At 46.8% G+C, this 10000-nt stretch overlaps 1 protein-coding gene across 1 annotated transcript in view; it reads right to left on the minus strand.

Moving 5' to 3' along the window:
• cacna2d3a (calcium channel, voltage-dependent, alpha 2/delta subunit 3a) overlaps nt 1-10000 on the minus strand; it is a 452439-nt gene that overhangs the window by 189585 nt on the left and 252854 nt on the right. The window contains exon 10 of the mRNA XM_065006038.1: nt 362-436. Coding sequence (XP_064862110.1) covers nt 362-436 — 75 coding nt within the window. The remainder of the gene's footprint in view (nt 1-361; nt 437-10000) is intronic.

Raw genomic sequence — 10000 nt, forward strand, 5'->3', positions numbered from 1 at the left:
GTGTGTGTGTGTGTGTGTGTGTGTGTGTGTGTGTGTGTGTGTGTGTGTGTGTGCACAGTCTCTGGTTGGAGGGTCTTTACTGTATTGCTAGCTGGATCCTTCAGGCAGCTTCTAGAACACGGATGTGTTTCCTCGTGTGGAGCACACACTCACAGGGTCATATGCGCGTGTGTGTGTGTGTGTGTGTGTGTGTGTGTGTGTGTGTGTGTGTGTGTGTGTGTGTGTGTGCGATGTGTGTGTGAGTGTCAGTATGTGTGAGTGTGTATAGTCATCAGAATACAAAGCGTTCTGGGATAGGTCTCTTGGGAGACATCATATTTGATCATGGTCATAAGGAACTGTTATGCTGTATTAGACTCACGTCTTTGTTGGTGACGTCAGCTTGGACCAGCGTTCCATTCAGGCATGGCTCTACATAATGTACCTCGTCGTTGTACTAGACAAACACCACAGGGACAGAGAGAGGGGAGAGAAAAAGTCATTGGAGCAAATACTGTTGTTATATATCTGTAAGACTGACCAACACACAGATATAGATGCATGTATACACACATAAATCTACACACAGAACCGTGGGTTAAGTGGACCCTTTAGAGTTCAAGCCCCCTGAAAAAATGGCACCTGTGTGTATATGTGTGTATGTGTGTACGTGTATGTGTGTACGTGTGTGTGTGTGTGTGTGTGTGTGTGTGTGTGTGTGTGTGTGTGTGTGTGTGTGTGTGTGTGTACATGTGTGTTTGTGTGTATGTGTGAATGTATGTGTACGTGTGTGTATGTATGTGTGTATATATGTGTGTGTGTGTGTTTGTCTGTGTATGTGTGAATGTGTGTGTGTCTGTATGTGTGTATGTGTGAATATGTGTGTGTCTGTATGTGTGTTTCTGTATGTGTGTATGTGTGTGTGTGTGTGTGTGAATTATTAACCAACCGTGCTATTTATATATATCTTTTGACATTGTTTGTAACTCATTTTGTACATAATGTTGCTGCTACCGTCTTTTATGACTGTAAAGACCTTCTGGAAATCAGAACAGCGACAACTCACCTTGAACTGGATGAATAATTTATCTTTAATGAGTCGGACGAGAGGGATTTACTCCAGACACCCAGGCCCTCATCCCCGTCATTCGCAAGAGAAAGAGACGGAAAATATATTGCGGAAAGAGATCGGGGTGCCTTGTGAGGATCCGCCGACGAGTGGCTAATCTGCCCTTGCCATCCGTACTACTGGCCAACCCACAATCACTGGAAAATAAATTGGACGAGCTAAAAGCACATACAGTATATCCTACCAACGGGACATTAAAAACTGTCATATCGTATGTTTCATCGAGTTGTGGCTGAACGATGATATAATGAATTAACATACAGCTGGCGGGTTACACACTGCATCGGCAGGATAGAACAGCAGCCTCTGGTAGGACAAAGGGTGACGGTCTATGTATATTTATAAACAACAGCTGGTGCACGATATCTAAGGAAGTCTCGAGGTTTTGCTCACCTGAGGTAGAGTATCTCATGATATGCTGTAGACCACACTCTGTATTTTTTGTAGCTGCCTACATGCCACCACAGACTGAAGCTGGCACTAAGACCACACGAAATGAGCTGTATTCTGCCATAAGCAACCAGGAAAAAGCTAATCCAGAGGCGGCGCTCCTAGAAGCTGGGGACTTTAATGCAGGGAAACTTAAATCCGTTTTACCTCATTTCTATCAGCATGTTAAATGTGCAACCAGAGGGAGAAAACTCTAGACCACCTTTACTCCACATATAGAGACACATACAAATCTCTCCATTTGGCAAATCTGACCATAATTCTTTCCTCCTGATTCCAGCTTACAAGCAAAAAATAAATCAGGAAGCACCAGTGACTCGGCCAATATGGTCCGATGAAGTAGATGCTAAGCTACATGACTGTTTTGCTAGCACAGACTGGAATATGTTCCGGAATTCTTCCGATGGCATTAAGGAGTACACCACATCAGTCACTGGCTTCATCAATAAGTGCATCGATTACGTCGTCCCCACAGTGACTGTATGTACATACCCCAATCAGATTCCATGGATTACAGGCAACATCAGCAGTGAGCTAAGGGGTAGAGCTGCCGCTTTCAAGAAGCTTATAAGAAATCCCGCTATGCCCTCCAACGAACCATCAAACAGGCGAGCGTCAATACATGACTAAAATCTAATCATACTACACTGGCTCCGACTCTCGTCGGATGTGGCAAGGCCGAGAGCTGAGAGCTGCCCAGTGACACGAGCCTACCAGACAAGCTAAATTACTTCTAAATGTTTCTTCAAGGCAAGTAACACTGAAATATGCATGAGAGCACCAGCTGTTCCAGACGACTGTGTGATCACGCTCTCCGCAGCCGATGTGAGTAAGACCTTTAAACAGGTCAAGGCCTGTTTAAATTCACAAGGCCGCAGGCCCAGATGGATTACCAGGACGTGCACTCCGAGCATACGCTGACAAACTGGAATGTGTCTTCACTGATATTTTCAACCTCTCCCTATCTGAGTCTGTAATACCAACATGTTTCAAGCTGGCCACCATAGTGCCTGTGCCCAAGAACACTAAGGTAACCTGCCTAAATTACTACCGACCCGTAGCACTCGTGTCTGTAGTCATGGAGTGCTTTGAAAGGCTCACATCAACACCTTTATCCCAGAAACCCTAGACCCACTCAATTTGCATACCGCCCCAAGAGATCCACAGATGATGCAATCTCTATTGCACTCCACACTGCCCTTTCACACCTGGACAAAAGTAACACCTATGTGAGAATGCTATTCATTGACTACAGCTCAGCTTTCAACACCATAGTGCCCTCAAAGCTCATCAAAAGCTAATGACCCTGGGACTAAACATCTCCCTCTGGAACTGGATCCTGCACTTCCTGACGGGCCTACCCCAGGTGGTAAGGGTGGGTAACAACACATCCAGCACATTGATCCTTAACACTGGGGTCCCTTAGGTGTGCATGCTCAGTCCCCTCCTTTACTCGCTGTATGGCCAGGCACGACTCCAACACCATCATTAAGTTTGTCGATGACACAACAGTGGTAGGCCTGATCACCGACAAAGACGAGACATCATATAGGGAGGAGGTCAGAGACCTGGCCATGTGGTGCCAGGACAACAACCTCTCCCTCAATGTGATCAAGACAAAGGAGATGATTGTGGACGACAAGAAAAGGAGGACCAAGCACGCCCCCATTCTCATCGACGGAGCTGTAGTGTAGCAGGTTAAGAGTTTCAAGTTCCTTGGTGTTCACATCACCAACAATATAACATGGTCCAAGCACATCAAGATAGTCGTGAAGAGGACATGACAAAACCTATTCCCCCTCAGGAGACTGAAACGATTTGGTATGGATCCTCAGATCCTCAAAATATTCTACAGCTGCACCATCGAGAGCATTGGTTGCATCACTGCCTGGTATGGCAACTGCTAGGCCTCCGACCACAAGGCACTACAGAGGGTAGTGCGTACGGCCCAGTACATCACTGGTGCCAAGCTTCCTACCATCCAGTAACTCTATACCAGACGATGTCAGAGGAAGGCCCTAAAAATTGTCTAAGACTCCAGCCACCCTTCTCTCTGCTACCACATGGCAAGCGGTACGGGAGCGCAAAGTCTAGGTCCAAGAGGCTTCTAAACAGCTTCTATCCCCAAGCCATAAGGCCACTGAACATATAATCAAATGGCTACCCCCCACCCCTTTTACACTGCTGCTTACTCTCTTTATTAAACATTTATTTTGCTAGGCAAGTCAGTTAAGAACAAATGCTTACTTTCAATGATGGCCTAGAAACAGTGGGTTAACTGCCTCGTTCAGGTGCAGAATGAAAGACTCTTACCTTTTCGACTCAGGGATTTGATCTTGCAACCGTTTGGTTCCTTGTCCAACGCTCTAACCACTAGGCTACCTGCCGCCCCATGCATAAGTCTATGCATAAGTCTACTTTCAATGATGGCCTAGAAACAGTGGGTTAACTGCCTTGTTCAGGTGCAGAATGAAAGACTCTTACCTTTTCGACTCAGGGATTTGATCTTGCAACCTTTTGGTTCCTTGTCCAACGCTCTAACCAGGTGCAGAATGAAAGAGTCTTACCTTTTCGACTCAGGGATTTGATCTTGCAACCGTTTGGTTCCTTGTCCAACGCTCTAACCACTAGGCTACCTGCCGCCCCATGCATAAGTCTATGCATAAGTCTATGCATAAGTCTACTTTCAATGATGGCCTAGAAACAGTGGGTTAACTGCCTTGTTCAGGTGCAGAATGAAAAACTCTTACCTTTTCGACTCAGGGATTTGATCTTGCAACCTTTTGGTTCCTTGTCCAACGCTCTAACCACTAGGCTACCTGCCGCCCCATGCATAAGTCTATGCATAAGTGCATAAGTCACTTTAATAACTCGTCCCACATGTATATATCGCCTCAATTACCTCGACTACCGGTGCCCCTGCACATTGACTCTGTACACCCTGTATATAGCCTCCTCACATTGACTCTGTACCGGTACCCCCTGTATATAGCCTCCTCACATTGACTCTGTACTGGTACCCCCTGTATATAGCCTCCTCACATTGACTCTGTACCGGTACCCCCTGTATATAGCCTCATCACATTGACTCTGTACTGGTACCCCCTGTATATAGCCTCCTCACATTGACTCTGTACCCCCTGTATATAGCCTCCTCACATTGACTCTGTACTGGTACCCCCTGTATATAGCCTCCTCACATTGACTCTGTACTGGTACCCCCTGTATATAGCCTCCTTACATTGACTCTGTACCGGTACCCCCTGTATATAGCCTCCTCACATTGACTCTGTACTGGTACCCCCTGTATATAGCCTCCTCACATTGACTCTGTACCGGTACCCCCTGTATATAGCCTCCTCACATTGACTCTGTACTGGTACCCCCTGTATATAGCCTCCTCACATTGACTCTGTACCCCCTGTATATAGCCTCCTCACATTGACTCTGTACCGGTACCCCCTGTATATAGCCTCCTCACATTGACTCTGTACTGGTACCCCCTGTATATAGCCTCCTCACATTGACTCTGTACCGGTACCCCCTGTATATAGCCTCATCACATTGACTCTGTACTGGTACCCCCTGTATATAGCCTCCTCACATTGACTCTGTACCCCCTGTATATAGCCTCCTCACATTGACTCTGTACTGGTACCCCCTGTATATAGCCTCCTCACATTGACTCTGTACTGGTACCCCCTGTATATAGCCTCCTTACATTGACTCTGTACCGGTACCCCCTGTATATAGCCTCCTCACATTGACTCTGTACTGGTACCCCCTGTATATAGCCTCCTCACATTGACTCTGTACCGGTACCCCCTGTATATAGCCTCCTCACATTGAGTCTGTACTGGTACCCCCTGTATATAGCCTCCTCACATTGACTCTGTACCCCTGTATATAGCCTCCTCACATTGACTCTGTACTGGTACCCCTGTATATAGCCTCACATTGACTCTGTACTGGTACCCCTGTATATAGCCTCCTTACATTGACTCTGTACTGGTACCCCCTGTATATAGCCTCCTTACATTGACTCTGTACCGGTACCCCCTGTATATAGCCTCCTCACATTGACTCTGTACTGGTACCCCCTGTATATAGCCTCCTTACATTGACTCTGTACTGGTACCCCCTGTATATAGCCTCCTTACATTGACTCTGTACCGGTACCCCCTGTATATAGCCTCCTCACATTGACTCTGTACTGGTACCCCCTGTATATAGCCTCCCCACATTGACTCTGTACCGGTACCCCCTGTATATAGCCTCCTCACATTGACTCTGTACTGGTACACCCTGTATATAGCCTCCTCACATTGACTCTGTACCGGTAACCCCTGTATATAGCCTCCTCACATTGACTCTGTACTGGTACCCCCTGTATATAGCCTCCTCACATTGACTCTGTACCGGTACCCCCTGTATATAGCCTCATCACATTGACTCTGTACTGGTACCCCCTGTATATAGCCTCCTCACATTGACTCTGTACCCCCTGTATATAGCCTCCTCACATTGACTCTGTACTGGTACCCCCTGTATATAGCCTCCTCACATTGACTCTGTACTGGTACCCCCTGTATATAGCCTCCTTACATTGACTCTGTACTGGTACCCCTGTATATAGCCTCCTCACATTGACTCTGTACCGGTACCCCTGTAATATAGCCTCCTCACATTGACTCTGTACTGGTACCCCTGTATATAGCCTCCTCACATTGACTCTGTACCGGTAGCCCCCTGTATATAGCCTCCTCCTCACATTGACTCTGTACCCCCTGTATATAGCCTCCTCACATTGACTCTGTACCGGTACCCCCTGTATATAGCCTCCTCACATTGACTCTGTACTGGTACCCCCTGTATATAGCCTCCTCACATTGACTCTGTACCGGTACCCCCTGTATATAGCCTCATCACATTGACTCTGTACTGGTACCCCCTGTATATAGCCTCCTCACATTGACTCTGTACCCCCTGTATATAGCCTCCTCACATTGACTCTGTACTGGTACCCCCTGTATATAGCCTCCTCACATTGACTCTGTACTGGTACCCCCTGTATATAGCCTCCTTACATTGACTCTGTACCGGTACCCCCTGTATATAGCCTCCTCACATTGACTCTGTACTGGTACCCCCTGTATATAGCCTCCTCACATTGACTCTGTACCGGTACCCCCTGTATATAGCCTCCTCACATTGAGTCTGTACTGGTACCCCCTGTATATAGCCTCCTCACATTGACTCTGTACCCCCTGTATATAGCCTCCTCACATTGACTCTGTACTGGTACCCCCTGTATATAGCCTCCTCACATTGACTCTGTACTGGTACCCCCTGTATATAGCCTCCTTACATTGACTCTGTACTGGTACCCCCTGTATATAGCCTCCTTACATTGACTCTGTACCGGTACCCCCTGTATATAGCCTCCTCACATTGACTCTGTACTGGTACCCCCTGTATATAGCCTCCTCACATTGACTCTGTACCCCCTGTATATAGCCTCCTCACATTGACTCTGTACTGGTACCCCCTGTATATAGCCTCCTTACATTGACTCTGTACTGGTACCCCCTGTATATAGCCTCCTTACATTGACTCTGTACTGGTACACCCTGTATATATCCTCCTTACATTGACTCTGTACTGGTACACCCTGTATATATCCTCCTCACATTGACTCTGTACTGGTACACCCTGTATATATCCTCCTCACATTGACTCTGTACTGGTACACCCTGTATATATCCTCCTCACATTGACTCTGTACCGGTACCCCCTGTATATATCCTCCTCACATTGACTCTGTACTGGTACACCCTGTATATATCCTCCTCACATTGACTCTGTACTGGTACCCCCTGTATATAGCCTCCTTACATTGACTCTGTACTGGTACACCCTGTATATATCCTCTTCTCATTGCCTGTTGTGGTGGAAATTACAAGATTTTGTTATAATACTTTTATTGCATCAAAAGGTTGTTTTATGCAACAGAATAGAAGGTTCTTATAACTCTCTATTGTGTCTGTGTGAACTGAAAGTGGGCCTCTGGGAGATAACATTGACAGGAGATGTATGATGTCTTTGTAGATACCACATTCCAGAGCATGAGTTAATGCTTCTGTTCTATACTGTACCAGGGAGACATGGCTCCAGCATGGAGTTGGGGGGATCGACACTGGTCTCTACACAATGAAAACTGTTTTAACAGCAGATACTGTCAGATGCTATCTTTCATACAAATGTTATCCTTGTGACCCATTCCATAATTCTGTGTTATGTGTTATGTAGACTGAAGTTCTCAGTGATCACCTCCAGGGGAGGTTACCGACCAGCTCATTGAGTTCTCAGTGATCACCTCCAGGGGAGGTTACCAACCAGCTTGTTGAGTTCTCAGTGATCACCTCCAGGGGAGGTTACCGACCAGCTCATTGAGTTCTCAGTGATCACCTCCAGGGGAGGTAACCAACCAGCTTGTTGAGTTCTCAGTGATCACCTCCAGGGGAGGTTACCGACCAGCTGGTTGAGTTCTCAGTGATCACCTCCAGGAGTTATATAAAATGCTGTGGCTCAAACCAGCTGGTTTAGTTCTCAGTGATCACCTCCAGGAGTTATATAAAATGCTGTGGCTCAAAGCAGCTGGTTTAGTTCTCAGTGATCACCTCCAGGGGAGATTACCAACCAGCTGGTTGAGTTCTCAGTGATCACCTCCAGGGGTTATATAAAATGCTGTGGCTCAAACCAGCTCTTTGAGTTCTCAGTTCTGGGAGTCGGAAGTTGATTCCTATTTCTCTGCATTTGAGCGAGTGGCCACTGCACTGCATTGGCCACTCGAGGTTTGGCTGCTCCTGTTGCAATATAATTTGTCTGAGAAAACCCCGGAAGTAGTAGCTCCTCTCTCCCTGGAAGACAGTTTACACTACAATACAGTTAAAGCTACCGTGTTGCGGGATTATGAGTTGGTGCCTGAAGCTTACAGGCAGAGCTTCAGGAACCACAAAAAACCCTCTCACCGTACTTTTGTTGAGTTTGCTAGGGACAAAGAGTCTATGTTTAATTGCTGGTGTTCAGCCAGCAAAGCTAATATTCGGGAGTTGATGCTGTTGGAGGATTTTAAAAGCAACCTCCCTGATAGAATTGTAGTTCATTTAAATAAACAGAAAGTGGCGACATTGGCCCAGGCAGCAGTGTTGGTAGATGAGTATGCTTTGACACAAGACTGTCTATGGTGCACTTCAATTTGAAGGCCGAACAGTTACGTCATCAGTGGCTCGTTCGGGTCGCTTTTCCTCCGATGACCCTAAGACTTCGCACAAGATCCGTGAAGATCCAGTCTTTGGCTCATCCATTGGACCAAGTTATTGATTCAGCATTTGGGAAACCGGATCCTATCTGTGCTCCGTTTATCTCTGCTGGTTGTGTTTCCTTAACTGGAGAAGAAGTTGATCAAAAGCCCATAAAAATCTTACGAGACACTGGGGCGGCGCAGTCAGTAATCATTACTGATGCTTTACCCTGGTCGCCTGAAATGTATTGTGGCTCGCATGTCATATTACAGGGTAGAGACAAAAGTACCTGGAAATAAATTCCCAGTAAATGGTAATATTCTCTGCCTCTGTCATCCTTATCCGCACCTACAATCACATACCTCTTTCACTCCATGGGGAGTTGAGTGTAGCAGGGTGTTGTGTTCCCTCCTCCAAGAGGTGTGCGTAACAGAACATTACAAGATTCAACAACTGAGACATAAAATGAACAAGTTCCATAGACTTGTGACTAACAGACATGGAATAATGTGTCCCTGAACAAAGGGGGTTCAAAATCAAAAGTGACAGTCAGTATCTGGTGTGGCCACCAGCTGCACCAGATTTGCCAGAGATGTTACCCCACTCTTCCACCAAGGCACCTGCAAGTTCCCAGACATTTCTGGGGGGAATGGCCCTAGCCCTCACCCTCCGATCCAACAGGTCCCAGACGTGCTCAATGGGATTGAGATCCGGGCTCTTCTCTGGCCATGGCAGAACACTGACATTTCTGTCTTGCAGGAAATCATGCACAGACCAAGCAGTATGGCTGGTGGCATTGTCATGCAGGAGGGTCATGTCATGATGAGCCTGCAGGAAGGGTAACACATGAGGGATGAGGATGTCTTCCCTGTAACGCACAGCGTTGAGATTGCCTGCAATGACAACAAGCTCAGTCCGATGATGCTGTGACACACCGCCACAGACCATGACAGACCCTCTACCTCCAAATCGATCCCGCTCCAGAGTACAGGCCTCGGTGTAACGCTCATTCCTTTGACAATAAACGAAAATCGGACCATCACCCCTGGTGAGACAAAACTGCGATTTGTCAGTGAAGAGCACTTTTTGCCAGTCCTGTCTGATCCAGCGACAGTGGGTTTGTGCCCATTGGCAACGT

This window comes from Oncorhynchus nerka, linkage group LG20 (genome assembly GCF_034236695.1).
Source record: "Oncorhynchus nerka isolate Pitt River linkage group LG20, Oner_Uvic_2.0, whole genome shotgun sequence".
Classification (NCBI taxonomy): Eukaryota; Metazoa; Chordata; class Actinopteri; order Salmoniformes; family Salmonidae; genus Oncorhynchus; species Oncorhynchus nerka.